Raw genomic sequence first — 23,246 nt, 5'->3', positions numbered from 1 at the left:
CCACTCGTAATACCTTACCAAGCTGCGACCAGTTCCTGCAGCTAGCTAACTACTTGTGCCACCTAATTCCTGCCGGACTTTTTCAGTCATGTTTTGCCGTGTGTTCCGCCTGTGTCTTGATCCGACTAGGGTAGTTTTTGTGGGTAGACGCCCATAGTATCTGAATTATTCACGGTCACACATACATAACTCCATGTTCCACCCTTTTCCTCGTACTGAGGTGCAGGGAACTGTTGCTTACTGTGCATGCCCCATCAGGGGAATTGTGCTGGATGCGCCTGAAATGGACTTTGCGTCCGACTCTAAATGAGGCCCTATATATCCAGACAGAAGGGAGTCCCACGCACTGGCACTGACCACACAGGTAATCTTGCACTGTTTATTGCAGGAGCTTGCCCACCCCTTACCGGTATAACTGCTGCCTGAAAACTAACAAACAGGTAGCACTCTACTTTAATATTGCTTATGTACTGTAACTCCTTCCTCTAATGCCCTCTAATATATGATTAGAATTTTCTAAACTTCCACTCCATGCTGATGTCTAAAATAAACTTAATTGCAGTTTAAACTCTTGGTATAAAGCTGGTATAAAGTCATTTTTCTTCATTTAACGCCCCTGACACTCAGAGACAGAACTAGCGAGCTGTGGGCCCTAGTGCAGGGAGCAGGGAGTTGGGACCAGGGCCCTGACTCTCTGCAATTGCCATGCAGCAGGCCCCATTATCTGTACGGGCCCCGGTGCACTGCACCTGCTGCGCCAATGGTAGCTCGGCCATTGCAGACACCACTGAATGTACCTGTTTCTCATACAGTAATATTTCTGCACATCACTCCTAGAATCCCTGCATTTATTTTTCTTATTTGCCCATTATAACTCCTCCTACATCTCACTGATTCTCTGAAATACAGCTTCTGCCATAGGTTTATTCAGCTCCTCTTTTAATATTTAATTTCTTCATACTAACAGGACAAACAGTTTATCTTGGGTGCACAAAGTTTCAACACGTATATCCAACAGAATTTAATAAGAAATGTATTACATCATTATTTAAGAATAAACTCTGTACTTTTTATATCACAAATTCACTAATTGTCTACACCATTAGACCACTTCAACAGCAGCAATACAGAAATTCCGCCTGGTCTGCTTCTCTATCTCAGTTTTCCTTTTGTCCTTAATCCCTAACTAAAATCCTGCTGGCAGCAGCATGATATAAACTGCATCACCAGAGCCCTATGGTGGGTTCCTGCTGCCTTAGTTACATCGCTAGCGATAACAGGGACTCACAATCAGGCCCCAGATGGCAATGCCTATTCAGTACATAGTGCCTGGGGCCACTATGGGCTTGCACCCCCTTGGGCTTACATGCTCAATTGGTGCTGTGACTTCAGTGATCCCTGTAAACATACCATTGCATATTAATGTGATAACTGCTAATTGATAAGCATTTTCACTATAACATCCACACTATGGTGTAAACTAATTTTTCTAATTATAAACTAATTTGGAGTTATTGTTTCTAGAGTAAGAACAAGAGTACAAACTATTCCTTGTTTTTTGTAAATTGGGTCTATATTTCTTTTAATATAATTCAGTTTGGATTATTAAAACTGTCCATTTTCTACAAGCAAAGTCAAAGTGGTAGTGAAGAGTGGTGTGTTTAGGTGATAAGATAAACCTATGATCTGGGCAAATCTTGGTTCTACCAAAAGTAAATAGTATAACTTTTTTATATTCACAATACATGCAGAATTAATATCTATGAACATAGGAAAAAGTATTCCTTATAGTTTTACTGCTTAAAAGGTTGCAGTTTGTGGGAAAACGATTTTGAAAAGGATGTTGTACAAAAAAAAAAAGCCTGACCTCTACAGACTAGAAATTTACATATTTACATTAGCTGATTGTGTTTTTAAGATGTACTCTTATTAAATGGTATCATAGTGATATCAAATGTACAAAGATACAGCAGCTAGCCAGAAACAAATGTTTTATATCTGCTCACATAATTATTAAATGCCACATTACCTGCTTAAGTAAAATAATTAAATGCCAAATTAGCAGCTTAACTCCCAGCAGATGTTGTGTTGGTTAGAACATAAATTGCATAGTATTTCAAATGCTGTAAGTAAATAAAATTTGGGTAGGTCTAGATAGCTTGGTTGCTTCAGTCCTAAATTTATTTTCCCTACCACTATGCAGAACACTCTTTAATATTTCTTAAAGCACATTTTTGTTTTCATTAAAGTATCTCTAACACTTTAATAGCAAACACAAACTAGTAAGCCACTTTTGCTCTTCAATATCTTTAAGGGGATTCCATTTTGTCTTATCTCATTAGTGATATGAAAAATATGTGAGATTTACATAAGTTCACTTGGATGGCCTTTTCCACCTCTGCTGTGAAACAGGTTTAGAATCAAGACGAACAAAAATCGGAACCAAATAATATGTATCTTTCTATATGTTCATTTACTTTCTTAAATTATTGATGTTTAGTAATGTAATATAGATATGGGTACAAGATATAAGCTGCTCAGTAGCAGATTAAATTATAGTTCTGCATGTATTGCGTGCTTCTAGAATTCTTTCTTATCCACTCCAGACCTCTTGTGTTACATTTTTTATTAGGACACACAACAATGCATAGTCAACTTGTGTATAAATTAAACACAGCAAGGCTTATATTTGCAAAAAAACAGTAACAATATGTCCCTATTGTTACAACAAGCTCCTCATCCAGTCTTACAAAATTTGTTATTAATGTCATATTTGCAGAAATGCTGGTGTGTGGGAAAAGTCTACCACCATCCCTTTATCCCCAACTGTTTTTGTTTTTTTTACATCCTAGGCCCAGGACCTCAACCCCAAACACCTGATTTGAAAAACAAACAGATACATCACCCTTTAGCTGAAATCATGATTAAATTCCCACAATAAAAAAAAAAAGGTACTGATTTCTGATCGGATCGCAGAAAACAGTCTTCAATCAAAAATTCATTAGGGAAAAGGTACATGTTACATTGGTAGTATGGGCAATATCTAGAAGAGCTTCGTAAGTTTGATGGCCTAGCACAGTTTTTACGAAAAATAACCCCATTACATTCACAATTAGGTTAAGTATATAACTAACTATGAAACAGTACAACAATTCCGATATTAGAAACTCTATCTGGTTGGTAATGAGGGCTTGCTGGCTATTTTGGCAGCAGAAGAGGTAAACTATATGTTGGATCTGCAAGGTATTTGCAAATCCATAAATGACCGCATGAACTTTCTGTTCACTTAAAAAAGTGAATGATAAAATAAACTACCTTTTTTTTGTAACTGACATTTTTGAAGGACACAAATGTCAAACTTCTTTGAATATTAATAATGGCAATAGCGCTAAAACGAAAATTCGGCAAGTAAAAGTGATGACACAAAGAACCTATTTGTGGTTTGTATTCCTTTTTATCCAACATTGCACAGAAATTAGTACTGTGCTTTTAAGTAGTTACGAGTCACTAAGGCAAAGCTCACAGATCTGCAAACAATCTACATTGGGGTTTTAAAAAAAGACATTCATTGTAGCTCTTAGTGAGAAGTAAGTTAGCCAGAAAATATATCAATAAAGACAGATGCCTTGAAACTGTCAGTAAATCACATTATGCTCTGAATATTTTTTTGTTAATGCCAGTTTTAAATAATGTTTATAAACAGTGCCTACCAAACTGCTTTATCGTTCACTGCTATCTTCCCCCAGGACAATAGGAATACATCAGGCTGAAAGACTATGTTTCAACTACTATTGCTTAGCGTTCAACAATACTTCAAAATGGCCTAGCCCTGGACAACTATTAACTGCTACAGAACCAGGCCATTTACAATGTGCTGCCTTTCTTTCTTTTCTTTCTAGCTAATGATAGATAGAGGTAGACATAACTATTCTATATGTATATGCATGGTAACTATGTGTCATAACTAAGACTATAATACTTAGTGTTAGAGCATACCAATAGAAATGTTCCCTTTGCATTTCAACAGTTGAGCAATATAGTAGCACAATAGATGGTAATGTTGCCTAACAATGACGGGGCAATAGGTTCCTTTTCCATCAGGACTCCATCTGTGTGGAGTTTTCTCTGGCTCAAAAAACATACTGATATGTTTACTGGCTTCTCACTAAACATGTATGTGTATCTATAGTAAGAAATAAGACTGTAAGCTGCAGTGGTGAGGACTGAGGTGAAAAAATAAATATATACTGATTGTAAAGTATTGCATAATAACTTAGCACAATGCAATAAAGGTATAGTAACTTTTAGCTGCTGTGGCTAGACTACAGGAGCCCACAAATGGAGCACACCTATAGGCACATGCCTAGTGTGGCAACAATAAATTCAATCCTCAATCTCCTACTTCTACAATATACAGCTGCTGCCTGGAAAAAAAACATTTAGCATTCTAGAATATTATTGCTTATATACTGCAGCTCCTTCCTCTAATGCACTCTAATGTATGATTAAAATGTCCTTCACTTCCACAGTTGCTTCATGCTAATGTCTAAATTAAACTTAACTGCTGTTTAAACTCTTGGTATAAAGCTGTGTATAAGAATCTATATAGACAGCCAGTCATTTTTCTCCAGTTAACGCCCCTTGAAATTATTGACAGTCTTGAATGTACTGGTTTCTCATACAGTAATATTTCTGCACCTCACTCCTAGAATCCCTGCATTTATTTTACTTATCTGCCCACTGTAACTCCTCCTACACCACACTGATTCTCTGAATTCCAGCTTCTGCCATAGGTATTAGGTATTTTCAGCTTCTCTTTTAATATTTAATTTCATCACACTAACAGGACAAACAGTTTTTCTTGGGTGCACAAATGTTTCAACACCTGATGTATATCCAACAGAATTTGATTACAAATCTATTATTAAACACATCTCATATTTAATAAATATTAATTTTACAGCCCTCTCCACAACATATGAGGCCTTTTATTACTATTCTTCCTGTATGATACTTTTTTTCAAACTGTATCTGAAATAAGCTCTAAATTCTCTATATTGTTCATAGAGATTATTTATTAGCGAATCTCTATAAGCATCATATGCACCAACTACTGAGTTGGGTGAATAACACTATGTGGCCAAATATAATGCTGAATGTATGCATGATTTCCTTGCAGGTATTTTAAAATAAAATATTTTAGAAGGGGGCTCCATTTTCTTATGTCTATATATAATGTCATAACCACTATATATATATTTATCCATTGCATGCAGGGTATGTTGTAGAGTCTTTAAATAAAAAAAAATCATTTGCATCACTGTTGACCTTTCAAAGCAGTTCCAAAAATAAGCATGTATTTAAATAAATGAAACTTACCTATCTTTAAATTGTATCCATATAAATGGATAACTGCTGTTTTCAGATTATAATGCAATGGAAACATTGATACGACTGCATGCATTATTATGAAACATGATGTTTTCAAACATAAGGCCACTTGTTTAGGGAAAATAATTTCAGAGCATAAAAGCCTAGTAGGCTTACAAATATATTTAGGCTCAGCAAAGATTATGAATTGCTTTTCAAGCAGTAATTGAGATCAGTGTTTTGACACAGTTCCATTTCATTTGAATAATTAATGATATACCATTTCTAGACAGTTTTACAATGTGAAATGGATCGTTCTGTGTTTAAGTGAGGATTTCACACATTCATAGTGTAGTGTCCCCCCCCCCCCCCCATTTTAGTAGTATTATAAGCCAGAGGCAGATGCCATTTCAACTATTTGTTGATGAGATATTTTGGGGTCATTAGATATAATAGAAGGTCTGTTTCAACCTGCCTGTAGGAATTTAAGACCAATTGAGGGTTAATAAACACCTGCATGCATCAGGTGTCCTTTTGTCTGAAATATATAAATTATTATAGAAATATCCCATTGAAATGTAAGTATTCACATTAAACAAAGCATGGTAATAATAAAATGATGGGATCAAAACTCTAAAAGAGAAAGTCAGATTAAATTACAGGATTAAAAATATCTGAATAACTCCCAATTTAGGTTTTTCTGGGGTTTTGAAAAGTGTAAAAGAAATAACGTGTAATACAAATTATTACTGTATAATATTAGTATTTGTGACCATACTCATTATATAGTAAGGACTATAAGGACTTGGAAAATTTATAGCAGGAATGCGAAGAATCTGAAAAAGTTGTATTTAATGCAATAAAACTGACAGGTCTCAAACTACCATTAACAAAAACTACAAGATTATACACCATGGTTGTTTAAACTACAGAGAATAATTGATATTCAAGCAAAAGAAACTAACTGCAACTAAAATAAATTATAGAAATATATTTTGAAAGCGGCAGTCTTTCCAGGTACACGAGAAAGTAGTTTTGTTCAATGGCTGAAAGACAGAATCAAGTGGAAGTGAATTAATAGAAATGAAAAGAGCATCGCTATTTATACATTGGGAGCTATCACAGAGGGAAATTAACGGCACCTCGGCACCCCACCACCTCTGCATATTTAGGGACCTGTTAATATTGGTGAATGTTGCTGTTGCATGTTGTGACCCTCTTCTGATCCCCAGTGCAGACAGGCACAGACAGATCCTTTCCACTTGATAGAGCAAGGAAAATGAGAGGTCTCGTAGCCTCCCACAATGGAAACAAAAGTTGGCCAACAAACTCTCAGGGACACTTTCTGTTGTCATGAGCACAAGTTGATGCACAGAAAAAAAGCAATGCGTAGAACTCGCCAGCTCCACCAAATCCCCATCAGATCCCTCTTACCTTTATCCTGTACTGACTCCTGGAAGCATATAACATCTGTGAGTCTGATTCTCTCCTCTGCCCTGGATCCCTGTAATTATTAACTGTCTGCTTAAACTGTATGGAAGCTAAGCAGGTCATTATTGTCACATAGCAGGGCATCAATGAGCCATGACGTCACTTTAAGAAGCACCCTTTTGCTCCCAGGGATTAGCACCTCCCATGGGCCAATCAGGAGGCAGAGGTCTGCATAGAAGAAGCCAACCAAAGGCAGCGGGCGGGGATTTATGTTAAATAGATTCCAGGAGGTGTGCGATTAGTAGGACATTAACTCTTAGTGGTGCTCGGTAATTGAACTCTGCCTCTCTTATGCATGACTCATTGAGTTATACACATCACCTTTTTTTGCATTCGACTTATTTGCAATCGATAAATATAAGTATTTCCATCATATCGGTTATATGTGTATTAATAAGTGTAGGCTATACTGCTAAGGATTACAAATTGATTCTGTAACTACGTTCTGCATAACTACCCTGGAAGATTTGGTTAACCCACCGTCTTTCACACACACAGCGGGAATTATTACTTGGCTCTGATGAACGCAATATAAATAAACTCAATGAATTAGTAAAAAGCCTGGGAATTGAATCAATAATCATGAAGCGTACAATCCTCAAGATAATGCTCATACCGCCAATTAAAGGTCTTTCCCTCAGGAAGAATTGTGCTCCAAAGAAATTATGTAAACTCTGTTAGTGTTTACGTGACTCTGATCTGTATCCAATGTTTGCAGGGTATATAAACTAGATCAGATATTCACCACTTACTTAAGAGTGAGATAGAGAGATAATTCGCTGATATATGGGATAATAATAGCAGAAGTCGCTGTTGCATGTTCAGTGGTATATATACAGTGAAAGAGTGATATGTCTGACACCTGTGGAAATACAACCTTCAAATAACACGGAATATATTAATTAAAAACAAATACTGGTTTAATTAGTGACAATTACCATACTGTCAATAATTACACCAGTACACAAAATCCAAGTTACTTGAGATAACGAAGCATATGAGGGAATAGTAATGTAGACATATGAATTTTAGCAGGAGTTACATTCATGTATATATTCTTCCGCAGTGTTCTTTGAGTCTGACACTTTTAGCAATCACACTTGGCTAACTAGTTTCAGAGCTGTTTAAGGTACCCGAAGACCTTTTATAGGGAGCGCCTCGCATTTCATTTCTGCGTCTTTATCCACTCGTCTGCAAATGTCTACGGAATACATATTTGTAAACACAGGTATATGAAATGAACAGGATGGATCTATTACGTTTTCAATGTATACCGATAATTTTACCGTAACTGACACAACATAATTGATAATTGTTTATACCCAGCATAAAGATTTAATCATCAGTTTGTGTCTTAATACATATATTATTTGAAACTAAAAGACCTATAATCATACTCTCACAACCAGGTAGGAGAAGAAATATATAAAAGTGTGTAGATGTAGATAGATAGATAGATAGATAGATAGATAGATAGATAGATAGATAGATAGATCTCTGTCTATTTCTCTATGCTACTGGGAAATATATCCGGTGGAATCAAAAGAGATTACATTCTCTGATCTGCAGGGATTTACTATACTTCATATGGTTTTAATCTGCTTTCTCTCAAAACATTTTATGAGTTTTAGATAGAAGGGTAAAATACCTTTATTCTTCTATATCCTGAGTTAAGTCTCTCGCTTTAAAGCTGATCTTCCATTGTGTCTATAATCGTTTATTCCTGGAAACAGGGAATCACTAGAGCAGGATAACTGTTATTATTAATAAAAATAATAATAAAGTAATAATAATAATAATAATAATAATAATAATAATAATAATAATAATAATAATATTTTCGTTAACTTATGCGGATATTGAATTAATACATCGGTTTTGCTAATGGTCACAACAGGTGACCACTGTCTGTCTGTGTGTCTATCTATCATTTAATTTAGACATTTTGGTATATTTTACATTTATCTGTCATAAACGTCAATGTTTAACCTGTCCATATTCAAAAATAAACCCAAGCATTCCAAAGTCATGATTACTACAAGACAAAATACAAGGCTACATGTGATTCCAGGGTTTGCAGTCCCCCACCATTAGCCCTGCGGGTCAAGAGGTGAGCTAAGCCTGCACGGTAAGTGCTGAATGTTAGGGCTGTTCTTTTATAGAGCTTGCATTGTGTGTGATGGCCATCAAGGGGCAGATTTTACTTTGGAACGGAGTCAAAAGAGAAAGGGAGAAAGCATGCTGATAATTGGACAGCCCCATCACCATCCATCCATCCCTTTCCTCTGACAACACCCAGAAGGAGGAGCATTATTCGTCAGATTCCTCAATTTCCAACTTAGCATCTTGGCAGGACCTTTTTTCGCTGCTTCCAAAGCTAAAGTCTAAACCAACCCACACTCCCACCCAACATTCCCCTCCCTCCCTGTACAGAGGGAAAGCACAAAAAAATCTTCCAAGGGAGAAAGGCAGTAAGAAGAACAGAGAGAGAGCGAGATATCAGCAGCAAGAGGTAGCAAGAATTACGACTGATCTCCAGATCGGCAACTGGTGGGGGGTTTTACCTTGTCTTACATCCAACAAAACCTTGTAGAAGTGGCCCCCTTTTTTTCTTGCAGTGTGTGCGCCTCCAAAGATAAGAGTGTATGCATGTGTCTGGCCATGTCCTATCCTCAGGGCTACTTGTACCAACCATCTGCTTCTTTGGCTCTGTACTCTTGCCCTGCATACAGCACCAGTGTCATCTCTGGACCCAGGACTGATGAGTTGGGAAGGTCTTCTTCTGGTTCTGCTTTCTCGCCTTATGCTGGATCAACAGCGTTTACAGCCAGTTCTGCTGGCTTCAACTCTCCTCTTCAGTACAGCGGGGATCCGGCGGCAGCATTCACGTCTTATGTGGTAAGAACTGCCATTATCACTCCCATAAAACATGTTAGAAAGAAGGGAAAGATTGTGAATGCAGAACTCAGGGGCAAAATATTCCCCGAATTCCCTCGGCAGTACCTATTGTAATTGTAGAAATTAAGGATCTGAAATGAAATGGCCACAGAAGTGCATTGGCTTGTAAACAATTCTAGCAGGTTGTACAGTGTGTCAGAACCCAAAAAGGAAGCTATATGCTTCACACGTAGAATGTTCAATATAAATAGCATCGAGAGCTATTAAATATTCAGACAATTGGGTATCCAGCTTTACGGAACATTTCTTCCAATCTATATCTAAACATATGAAACTCTACTTCAAACCAGCTGCAATGTTCTTTAATACAGAGGTAAAAGTTTTAGAAACAAGAAATGACACTGTTTATGAAAAGCAATATCTATGTGACTGGTGGTTCTTCCAATGTCTTTTGAGCGAGAATACAAGCAGTCAATTGCTTAACACAAACAAACATTATGTATTCGTACGTAGCGGTGTGTGTGAATTGTCTGGCAAGGAAGGAGTTAAAGTGTAATCTGAAATATGAAGTATGTTTTCAATTACAGAGGATTCCTCCATTAGAAAGAAGAAGGGAAAAAAATAGCCAATCGAAATGTGATCTTAAAAGCGTCCAGTTGTTGAATCTGTTTAACTTCAAACTAACAGAGACGCATAAGTAAATGTTATTTCACAACAAATCTAGACGTGCTATGCACAAGTGCTCATTGATCGATTATCCATAAATCCAATAAAGTTAACTCATGGCTTTAATTAAGTGGTTAATTGCAGAGTGAGTGTACACGATCGCCAGGAGCACAGATATGTGTTAGTAAAGGTTTTAAAATGTTCACGTCTGTCTTAATGTGCGTGTGAAAATGTATTTATCCAAATGCAGATACGACTGTGGCCTGTGGCCTGTCCCTGAGCATTTATTGTTGGCTTGATTTGCTATGTTCAAAACATGAATGTTCTAGAAAATATAAATGTTCTTCAGTGCGATTGTTAGCTCAGTACTGATTTAATTATCTGTATCTTTAATTATCTGTATAAAACCCCTTGCGACTGCCGATTTAATTAGATCTTTGTGAAATGTTTAATTTATAGTTTTGTGGTTCCCTGTCAAAGACCCATTCCTAGGTGTGGTTAAACTGGCAAATTAAAGGGTAGATTCAGATTCCTCCTGTTGTTTTGGCTTCCAGTTCCCAGCTGTAGAAAACCCAGTTTACTGTACACTAGTATATGCTTGTGTCATCACAAGTAAGACATGTAATGTTATTTAGCTTTCAAGCTTTGTAATAGCCTGTAAGCAATTGTGTAAGGTAGACATAGGCCCAATATAGAGGACGTAAATAGTTACAGAGCTAGATTATTTTAAAACTGATAGAAAATTCTAACCATGAATAAAAGGCAAATCTAATAATTCACCTATAAGAGCTGGGCAGTAGCGAGTGCGTACAAGTTTTAAAACTGCGTACTCTTGATACAAAATGAAGTGTTAAGAAGTACCCGAAGTACTGTTTAACTCAATGACGCTTATTAACTGTATTAAATTTATGTTGTAACCCGTATATAATAACATTATATATATATATATATATATATATATATATATTTATATATATATATATATATATATATACTTTATTCATGACGATACACTTACCCTTATTGTGAGCTATTACTAATGAGATTTTTTTTATTGTTTTCTCATTCCTCCAGGGCTCTCCATATGACCACAGCACAAGCATGGCAGGTTCTCTAGGGTACCATCCATACGCTGCTCCTTTGGGTTCTTACCCTTATGGAGATCCAGCTTACAGGAAAAACGCTACTAGGGATGCTACCGCAACCTTAAAGGCCTGGCTCAATGAACACAGGAAAAACCCTTACCCCACGAAGGGCGAAAAAATTATGCTGGCCATCATCACAAAGATGACGCTCACCCAAGTGTCCACCTGGTTTGCTAATGCAAGGAGGAGGCTGAAAAAGGAAAACAAGATGACTTGGACACCCAGGAATAGAAGTGAGGACGAGGAGGATGAGGAGAACATCGACTTAGAAAAAAATGATGAAGACGAGCCTCAAAAACTAGAGGAGAAAGGAGATCCAGATATAGATACAGGTTGGTTGTTAATTGATTGGTTGCCTGTCATTGCAAGTTATCTGTGTGTTCGGATGCGTGTGTCCGCTTTGCATAAAGTTACTTATGTCTTTGGGTGTCTATTGGGTTTGCTATGCGCAATGCAGTACTTTTAGGCATTGAAGATGATTCTTTTTTTTAGTATGCATTTAGTTCACATAAAGGGTAAATAATGAAATAAGCGTCATTTAGTCATCTTACACCCTGCCTGGTGTTGGAATTTGTCCTCAAACCTATTTATCTCTGTTTTATGTGCAGTGAAGAGAAGCCCAATAGTGGATGAGCCTGATCTTTTGGATCGTGAAACTTTGCAGGGGAAAGAGTTGGTCTCGAACAGGAGTGACTCTGAGTTGAACGAGGTGGAAGACAATACTGATAATCTTTCTAAAAGCGCTGCTCCAACCTCTCCACCAATGTGCCAAGCGGGTCTGGCCCAATCGACACTAGAAGAACAGACTATACACAATCACAATCATCATCTTCACCATCATCATCACCACCATCGCCTGCAACAACAGCCAACCCAGCATCTTCATCACCAACACCAATCCAAACCGATAGACCTGGTACATCGGAGCACTCCAGTCCAGCATGGCACAGCCTCTAGCAATGCCACCTCGGTCATCCACTCTCCCCCAGTGACTACTAATAAGCCTAAATTGTGGTCCTTGGCAGAAATAGCCACATCTTCGGACAAAACTAAGGAAAGTAACGACGTCACAATTGGACCAGGGTCAACTACTGCCCAGTCCATAGTTGGCAGTACCTGTTCACCGTCCAGATCCCCCTCAGCTCCTTGTCATTTCCCAAACAATGCTGTGTTGACCCGTCCCCTTTATTACAGCACACCATTTTATCCTGGTTATACGAACTATGGCTCTTTTGGTCATATCCACAGTCACCATGGACCAAGTACGACTCAGTCAGCCAACAGCAACCCACATTTCAATGGATTAACACAGACTGTATTAAACAGAGCTGAGGCTTTGGCCAAAGAGTGCAAACTTAGAAGCCAGTCCCAAGTAGACCTTAGCAAAGACACTGCTTATGAAATTAAGAAAGGTATGTCCAGCCTTTAACTTTGGCTTCTTCTCCAAGCATTGGGACTATTTTTATTTATTAAAACATAAAATGCCTTGACAGAGTACCAATTCACCATCAAGAATATTAATAACTCAAACTACACAAAATAAATGGGCCAGTGCAGAGTTAACATTTTGCTGGTCTGAATATGTATTAATCCATCTGCAAAGAAGTACATAATTTGTATCAATATGATTCTGTATATTTAATGTAGCAATTTTTGTATTTAAATGGATCATAACTATCTTTGAAGTAAATTATGGAATTATTCGTTGTACAATGATTTATGCTGTTTTTGTAATATAAATATATAAACCGCATTGTTTTCCTCCAACTGTTTCATAGTTAATAATACAAATTTAATTTAATTTTTTAAATGTCTCTTGATTTTTTCTTCTTTGCGAGATCTTACAGGGATTATAAATATATGCATCTTTGTTCTTTGCTAACATTAAAACATAATTAAAACAGATTTGCACAAACACACTGGCACATACACACATACACAAAACACAACGCATCACAACACACACGCACGCACACACACACACACACGCGCGCGTTGCTCACTTTATAAAAAAAACTGCAAATACCTTCGTGCATGTTTCGTATTAACAATTGATATGTAATATAGAGAATTGTACTGCTGCTAACTAATGAATGGAAGGACTTTATAACCAAGTGGCAATCATTTCTTGGTTTTCATTGGCTGTGAATGTGTTAACCTAATTAATTTTAACCAGTGGCCTGCTTTGTGCGAAGCAATCGAACAGTGACCTTTACTAATGAATTCGATTTTATGCAGGAATCTTCTCATTAATGTTAGAGACTGGTCGAATTAACAAGTATCCCAGTTTTGCTAAATATTATTATACTATTTATTCAAAGGAACAACAAAAGCAAACACTTACACTATCAATCTGCCGTTTTCAAGTTTTCAAACGAGGTGATTTCACAGTTTGTCGAGTAGACTTGAGAGCTCCTATTTAAAGGAATCTATTATGCTTATACATACTGGTGGATATAGGGAACTCCAATGTAAGTTAAATCTCGGTAAATACTCAGTTTCACAGGTAGGTGTCACAATTGTGCTTGATTTCATCCTCAAATATAAGTAGTAGTGGGAATACGTGTCTAATCATGAAAGAAGCTAAAAATAAAAATCTACCAAATGCAAATCAAGAATTAGGCATTGAAAGGTACCAAGTAAAAAGAGCTTTAAATCAAGAAAAGGATTTTAATTGGCAAATGTCTTGCCAAGCATATCAAAAGTGTAGTTATAATGCTCACTCGTTGATTTTTTTTTATATATATATATAAGTAAAATAATTATGTAAGCATTTTAGCTGTTACAGCAGATAATAGGTAGATGTTTTATTATGTACATATGACAAGACGTGTGGCATTGAAATGTGTTTAATTATTATTATTGATAATGTACTTACTTATTTATTCATGTTTTTATTCTTCAACAGGAAATGTTCTACAGAGTTACCACATTTTTTTCTGAATGACCCATGCGATTAAAATTCATAGTATACCACGAAGTCAATAGTTTTCACTATTTTGGTGAAAACAGTTATAGTACATATAGTAAAATTGATACTTGCGCTATCATTAATAGTTATATTGTCGATTAAATGAAGTAATTACGTTTGAATCAAAAATAGATAAAATGTATAATATATTTTAATATTTCTTTTAACACCAAAGCATAAAAACAAAACAAAAGCTCTTTGCTTGCTCTCTGTTCAGTAAACACTTTAATTTAACGGAAACATTTTCCATGCTTGGTTTTCTTTGTTTAACGTAATCACCAATTTTATACCATTTTTTGGGGGGTGGGGGTGGGGGGACGACTTCTTTTTATCCTTAATTGTGATTTGAATCGAAATGTGAATTAACACATTTATGCTTTCCTTGGAGGAACCTGCATAATAGTTTTCGATTATTATTATTATTATTATTATTATTATTATTATTATTATTATTTTAGTACATGTCATACTTCGTTGTATTTTTCTGCTATATAAGCAATTCTTATGTCTGAAAAATCTAAATTACACATTAGTTTACTAAAAGAGTTTAAGAGTTCATGAATGTAAAAATTCAACACTACGTTTATTAACATAATTATAACTATTTTAAATGATTTCGTTTTAGGGATTTCGAAAACATGCATTTTAGTATCGAGAATATTTCTATTTATTCTCTCTCTCCATACATTTTTTGAAGTTGTTATTTCTAATTGCGTTGGCAAAAAATGGTTAAAATATATATCCAACTTCCCACTTATTTGCTAAATTGTGTATACTTAAACAAAAAACAAAGGCGAAATTTAAAGGACTGGTATAACAAATTATTTAATTTTTTTTTTAAAGGTGGGTGATCAATCACAAAATGAAAATATCTCCTAGTGTAAATAGCGCTCTGCAAATATAAAGCTGTGTTAAGTATTTATTATGTTCATTTAATGTATAAGGCATTTAATGGTTTACAAGCTTTTATCTTTTGCATCATGGACCAAATGATTCTATTTTTACATTCTCTTCAAGTCGTTTTAAGACGATTAAAATGATCGTTAAGAAATGAATTCAGTTTGTTTTGTGTTCGAATCCAATGCACTTTATGCTTCGGATTGGAAGTAATAAACTCGGTGAATATATTAGTTTGCTCAATTGCATATGGTTTATTGCGATTCCTTTTCTTCAAAGCACATAAATATTGTATAGAGGATTTTCTCTTTAATTAAATGATCTTTACGCCTGCTCATGTGGAATTGGTGGCTCGCATGAGAATCCTTGTAGATTGAATCAAGTTACCATTCTGCCCCGTAGAATAAAGCAACCACTTTGCTCTCCACCTATAGAAATGACTCTATTGACCTCTTACCCTTGACATTTTGGTCAAGAGAGTACCGTGCAGGGAACTGATCTGGACAACTTGTAATAGAGAATAGTTGCAAGTCACAGCAGTCTCTTTTAATGAGGCATAATAAAGACTATAAAGTGTTCTCCCAAGTGTAGTGTCCACAATTGTGCTCGATCCCCACTCTCTTTCCTTTAATATTGCTCAATCAGTATAATTTAACTATTTGTTTTATTTTATAGATGCAGTGTCTCAGCAGTTACAGAGTTAAATTGAGATGCAAACCGCAAAGGGTTTTCTTTTCTTTTTACTATTTGAAACGAGCCTACACCGTACATTTAATACATATTTACTCCGAGATACCAGATCAGCATTAATGCCTTATAAATAGAACGTGAAAAGTATTTATACACTACTAGTTTCATTATAACCATAACATTAGCATTGAATATGCATCACATTAACTATCAAGCCCGAGATTATGTTATAATGGGATTGTTTAACATGCAACTTTTATGTTACTGCCTTTGCTTTTAAAGTTTACTCTTTCTGCATATGATTATTTTGCGATCATCTGATGGATTAAATCTGCTAAACACTACCAACATGCCCATTTTCTAATTTACACAATACATTGCACTAAAATTATTTTATATAAATACCTGTTGACAAATGATGTATTTAAGGCAATACACAGAAAGGTGTCTGGATTGTCATACTACGAGCGATCGCTGAGTGCCTTTCTAAATCTGAAAACAGTTTTCTTTAACCCCACCCCTCTGAATATGTATGCATTTTACTTTGTAGTTTCAACATTTCTCATTTACTCCCTCTCCAGCCTTCTCTTTACTCCACCCATCATACAACTTTCTCTACCTCTAAACTAAGATTCCCCAAAACATCTACTTTGTCTTGTGCTTGGAACAGCATAATTAGTACATAATAAAAAAATACAAAAACACCAATTAATTGGTTAGCTTTTAGAGAGCTGTTCATGTTTTCAGAATCAGAAAATAATGATGGTTCACTACAAAAAGTAAAATGAACAGAATTCTCAAACTGTAACTGTAATATATATTTCATCTAACTCATATGATATATATGTTTGTTACTTAAAGTAGTATTTTAACAAGTTAATTGAACTCAGGATGCAGGATAATCATTGTCTTAATACTTAAAGTTTATACTGTAAAGAGTGAAACAACAAGATATATCTTGATAATAACATTGTTAACAAAAGTAATTTTACTCATTTATTGTAAGAGAACATTTGATTATGAAGCAAGAATGCAATGAATTGGGTCCTTTTCCTTTGACAAGATCCTGCTTTGCTAATTATTGTTACTGTTCAGTTGCAGAATTCAAATTTATTGTGGTCTAATTCAGCCACTTAAAACAAGCATCACACCAGCCTGTTCTGTTAGTCTTTAGTTCCTGTTCTCCTTGCTTAACTCCCACCCATCTACCCTATTTTCTTTTCTATATGACCTGCTTAGATTATTAGAAAGGACATCTGGGCTGGCAATGGAACAAGTGTTTTGAAACAGAAGACCGTCTGTTTTTCCAAGTGAGCAATATGTTAATTCTAAAGACCCCTTCCCTCTGCTTTCTTAAGAGCATGAGGGGGAAATCTGCCACAAATACATCAATAGAGGAGAAAGAGTTTTCCCTGCAAAACAAGTGTCAGTTTTTAATTTAGGCTTTGTGCTGGCCTCAGATATAATCATGTGGCATATTTTCTGGGCTCTTCAAGCCAAGGAGCAGAGAAAAGGCCTTAATCTGTCTCGTCTTGGGACCAGACAAAGTGGAGAGGAGTGTGCATGTGTCTGTGTATAAATATATATTTATATATATTCAGAAAAATCACTTTGGGAAATGCTCATTGAATCATCAAGTCCAAATAATGAGAACCTTAATTAATTATGGGTGCTGAAAATTCAGGCCAGCTGTCTTCTGCTTGTCTGTAGGTCTAACAGAAATACACTGGCCTGTGTACATTGATTGTGGTACGGAACATGTCACAGGTGTCTCTTTCAGCAGATGAAGCTGAAGGTAACAGATGGCAAGTTTGTGTATTGCATTCCTATACCTTATACTGATCCAATATTAATAATACTAGGGGGTAGATTTACTAAACTGCGGGTTTGAAAAAAATGGGGATGTTGCCTATGACAACCAATCAGATTCTAGGTGTCATTTATTTAGTACATTCTACAAAATGACAGCTAGAATCTGATTGGTTGTTATAGGCAACATCTCCACTTTTTCAAACCCGCAGTTTAGTAAATATACCCCTAGGCCTCTAAACTGGAAGGCTACTTTTTGTAATTTTTAATTTATAACCTCTAACAGATTTTAAGATGATTTGCTATCTAGGGTTCTTAATTGTTTTGTGGGCTACTCGTGGAAAAAAAATAAGTATATTATATAGTTGTTTGTAACCTATTTTACTGTTTTGCTGAAAATATTAGCTAGCAGGTATCAAGTGATATTCAAGAATGGGGAGACTGATATCACAACTCCAACTTCCATATTCACTACAAAAGACTTCAACTTATGATTGACCATGCCGCTCAACCTCCTCTCCGCTGCAATTTAAAATGGCAAATTAAATTGATTCGCTGATTCTGGCAGACCTTCGGGGAAAAATGGCTGCATGTAACAGCCCCTGGGGCTCTGGTTAGAGTAGGGGCACGTTAGTAAAATCTCTTTTATAGGTGGCAGCACAGCTTGAAATTCTCAACCATAGGACACTAAAAAATGACTACATGTATTTGCAGATCATATTATTGGCATTCAAAAATTAGTTCAATTATCTGTGAAATTTCATTACTTGTGACGTTATTAGGGTATAGTTTTAATAACAATGTTGCAAAGCATAAACAAACTCATTGCAAAAAAAGAGGGATTTAAATATAAAGCAAAAACTTTAACACTTTCGACATGTGATAAAGATTTATTTCATACTGCAAAGCTTTTGTTCCATAAATGAGTGCACAATTTAATACAAAAAACAACTAAATTTCATGTAGGATCATGTCCAATTTTTACATCACACTTTGGGGTATATTTGCTAAACGGCGGGTTTTAAAAAGTGGAGATGTTGCCTATAGCAACCAATCAGATTCTAGTTGTCATTTTGTAGAATGCACTAAATAAATGAAAGCTAGAATCTGATTGGTTGCTATAGGCAACATCTCTACTATTTCAAACCAGCAGTTTAGTAAATATACCCCTTTGTCTTTTGTGTCTTGTCACAGGTAAAGCATTATTTTTGTGCCCTGTTATAGATGTCTTTGGCAACAATGTGACTTTTTATTTATAAATATCCCATATTATAAGTGTCACTAATATACATGTACATATGTGGGTCTACTTGACAGCTAACCATGTATGTAATTGCTAATCTGTTTCTTTTTCCATGCATACAGTTGTGTGTATTATATATACTAAAAATGATATGTAATTCATATCATTGTGGATATATTGTAGAATGGTGCATGCAATTACTAGCAGCAATGACGATTTCAAATACAATATGGGACTGTTTGAAAACTGGTACAAACAAAATATGTGCTGCAACCCACAGCAACTAGTCCGATTCTGACTGTCATTCATCTAGTACAGTTTAGAAAATGAAAGAAAACGTTTGATCAGTTGCTTTGGGTTGCAATATCTGTTTCTTGTTCACCTATTTTCATGAATGTCCCACAATATATCTTAACAAGTTCATAAGTCTATAGGTTTTATGATTGCATTCTTAATAATAGCCATTATGCACTTTGATGTGGTTTATGCCAACAGGATCTACAGTGCAGACCTAAGATTACCATTAACATCTGTATGTTTGTATACCTGACTCTCAAATTATTTATTAACTGTTTCCGCCACCATTTTCATTTTTGCACCTATTGTGCTGCAATCAGTAAGGACGATATAGCTAAACATTATGTTTAGACACAGTAAATACTGCATGGACATGCAATTAATTTTTTTTTATCCTGTAATTAACTACAACATTACCATTAAAGATAGTTTAACTGAATAAGGCATAGTTGTAAAAAATTGCACAGTATTGTATAATGGACCTGATTAATGTGCATTTTCCTTTTTGCTACTGTGGCTTAGGTGCAGTGCACCATTACTACAGGATATTTATAAATCAGTGCCTGAAATATACTGTAAGTTGTAAGATGCACATTCCACTTTTCAAAGTTTCCTTTAGCTATAAGTAATTACTATGTTATTTTTACAAAGGAACTCTGGGGAGCATTCTTCTTAAGTGTAATACCTGCTTGTTAGAATTGGCAAAACTACCGTAGGTGCCGAGGGTGCAGTATCTACGGGGCCTGGCAGTACTCAACGGGAGTTCCCCTGCACTACCAGGGCCCCCAAATCGCCCCCCTTTAGGCTACCGCTCTGCTCTGAACAGAACAGTGGACACTTCAGAGAGGCACATGCGCTGGTTGAGCATGCTCGGAGGAGACCCACTCTTTGTTTATTATCAGAGCACAGAGAAGGGCCCAGGTGGTTACAGCTGCCAGATGCCTACCCAAACACAGTGATGGTAACTTGAGGAAAAAGTTGTAAGTATGAAAAATTGATTGGAGGTGAGCCAGTGTGGTGACAAACAGCTAAAAATGAAAGATTTGTGGACATGTAAAATACTGTCTAACTGGACTATAATTGTTCACCTCTCACAAAATTTTGCCAGTCTCAACCATAGGACAGGTAGCTTTTGTAAGTTTAAATCCTATTTTCAGAATATTACATTAATATTATGTTTACCATAAATAGCACATGGCTCCTAAGTAAAGTTCCCATAATTTTGAAATGAAAAACCATGACACTCAGGTGATCGGAAGTTCATTCATGGTCATGAAACCATTTCTCAATTGGTCCCATGTAATTTAAGAAAGAAAACTGTTTCCAGCTATTCTGTTATTCTGTTAATTTAGGTATAAATTTATGGAAAAATCAGAACTGTGAGTAAAAGATTTGGTGTGTTGAAACAGAAGACAGTCTTGGCAAAATGGGGACAAGTGTCCTACTTTCAAAGCATCATGGATCTCATGTAGATGTTGAAGTAATTCACACTTACAGCGTAAGAGATAAATTATATCCCGTAATTTACTTTTACTTACGTATCTAAAGATATGTGCGACTCGGAATAGTATGTAAATTGTGTACACTATGTAGGATGCACTCACTTATCTGCCTTACAGGTCCAGAGTGGCTGCTAAACTTTAAGTATACAAGGTGCAATGACCTGATAGGGCAGATAAAAACACAAATAATAATTGTTTTTAAAAGAAACAGTATGGCCTACCCCAACCATCTTAACCAATCCCAGCGCTGCCAGCTTAGGTTGGTACTATCTAAATGGGGGCGGGGTGGCAAAAAGCATGAGGTCTCCCTGACATTTTCAGTACTAGCACTAGGATTCAGTAGGACGATCGGGCACCCCCCTAGATTTAACCAGTCCCATTCTGAAAAAAACTATGGCTTTTCCCACACCTCTGGGCCACTGCCTCCCCCATTACATCTCTCTGAGTATGTAGAGGAGGAAGAGGGAGATACATCTTGGTCTGCTCTCAGACTGGGCTATTGCGCATGCGTAGTTTTAAGAAGCACCTTTGCGCTTATGAGTTGGACTTGCGTTGACTTTACCTAGGGTCCTATATAGGTAAGGTAGCAAAGCTGGACACTCCTAGACTAATTATATTGCACAATGAGCTGCTAATACAGATAATGCTGCCAACATGTGTACTGTACGTCTACATGTATATATCTACATATTTGTTTTTAACTGTGTAAACAGTTTTCTATAGCTTTTTCTCACCAGGTCATTTCAACTACCAGTATCAGGAATAGTGTCAGAGTATACTTAAATCAAACAAGCAACCCACCACTGTAATAGCAATCAAACAAATATTGCACAGTTTTTACAGGCGAAGGGGGCAGATGGCCAAATTGGGTAAAGTCAGCCATGTGGCTCCTGAGGTGAATTGCTGGATGTCATTGTAGTCTGTCCTCACACAGGTTGATAGTGGTCATTTACTGACTGGTCCTATAACATACCTAAAAAAATATCTAATCAAACGTGATGGTGTTGGTAATTTTAGCTACACACACACAGCAATAACGAGCCAGTTTGCCGATACTGGCAGAGATATCAAAGCATGTGCAACCAACATTAGAACATATTTGTGCTACTTGCACCAAATTATTAAATAAATGTTTTATACTGTTAAAAGGATGTACCAGAATATTGGTCTTTTTCTGTAAACCAGCTCTTATATAATCAAGCAACTAGCAGCACTGTTTAAAATATTTATGTGGGCACGGCATATATTGGTGGAGAGTAGACTGAGATAGTGTTACAATTGTTGTTCTCAATTTCCCTAATGTGCAAGGAGCTTATTTCATCAAATGTCTTCTCCCTTGGAACAAACAAACGTATCAAAAAATAAATATCACATTCCCTCATCCCCCGACTTCCAGCGCATTCCCTAGAGACATCCTGGTTATCCTGCAGATGTGATTCTCAGCTTCATTATAAAATATTATAAGACAGGTTGTATACAGAGCCCCAATTCTCAGACAGACATTACTAATAAGATGCATTTTACCAAGTGGAGAAAAGGTGCTTTCTACAGCAGCCTTATTTCTGTGTTTTATCAGTGTGTTTGGAAATGAGTCGCACTTTCTTCTTTGCAAAAACTATATATATCTATATATATCCATATATATCTATCTCTATATATATATATATATATATATATATATATATATATATATATATCTATCTATCTATCTATCTCTATATATATATATATATATATATATATATATATGTATATTTAATTTAACATTGCAGAGTTTTAAGGTAATACTTGGAACCGTTCGAACCACATCTAACAATCATGTACATATAATAATACAGATCGATGCAAACTAATCCACAAAAATGTAAAAATGTATATTTATGTAGTTGAGTCAGACGGGAACAAAAGGTGTTATAAATTCTTATTTGCATGCCACTACCCCAAGTCCCTAGCTGTTTTGAAAACACGGTGTACTGTGTGATTTTGTTTTGCTAACAGACTTGAACATGAACCCATGTGTAGATGAATTCCTTTGTAATGAGAATAACAAATGTGATACCTACTTAGCTAACTACAGCGGAGAACGTTCCATGCTTTAAGGAACAGTAAGAACCCTAGTTCCATTTACTGTGTATTAAATCCAAAGAGAGAGCTTTATTACGCTGAAAGCCTTCAATGATTTCTTTCTCAGTTGACTTTTAAGGTTATTTTAAAATTGGCACTGAGATGTAAACTTATTGTTAGAGTTCTGTACTTTTAAATGTGTG

At 36.0% G+C, this 23,246-nt stretch overlaps 1 protein-coding gene across 1 annotated transcript; it reads left to right on the top strand.

The window, feature by feature from the left end:
• The first annotated feature begins 9,206 nt into the window (after positions 1-9,206).
• IRX5 (iroquois homeobox 5) lies at positions 9,207-13,323 on the top strand. Its single transcript, XM_075187534.1, has 3 exons — positions 9,207-9,759; positions 11,500-11,902; positions 12,179-13,323. The coding sequence occupies exons 1-3, from the start codon at positions 9,511-9,513 to the stop codon at positions 12,997-12,999; spliced, it is 1,473 nt and encodes a 490-aa protein (XP_075043635.1). The 5' UTR covers positions 9,207-9,510; the 3' UTR covers positions 13,000-13,323.
• Positions 13,324-23,246: the final 9,923 nt, after the last annotated feature.

The sequence above is a fragment of the Mixophyes fleayi genome, chromosome 10 (assembly GCF_038048845.1).
Source record: "Mixophyes fleayi isolate aMixFle1 chromosome 10, aMixFle1.hap1, whole genome shotgun sequence".
Taxonomy (NCBI): Eukaryota; Metazoa; Chordata; class Amphibia; order Anura; family Limnodynastidae; genus Mixophyes; species Mixophyes fleayi.
This window is presented reverse-complemented; position numbering and strand designations above follow the sequence as displayed.

Excerpts from the sequence above, each read along its gene's own strand:
- IRX5 (XM_075187534.1), top strand. The coding sequence starts at position 9,511 with ATGTGTCTGGCCATGTCCTATCCTCAGGGCTACTTGTACCAACCATCT. Across the intron at positions 9,760-11,499 it reads CAGCATTCACGTCTTATGTG|GGCTCTCCATATGACCACAG; the intron begins GTAAGAACTGCC and ends TCATTCCTCCAG. Across the intron at positions 11,903-12,178 it reads AGATCCAGATATAGATACAG|TGAAGAGAAGCCCAATAGTG; the intron begins GTTGGTTGTTAA and ends TTTTATGTGCAG.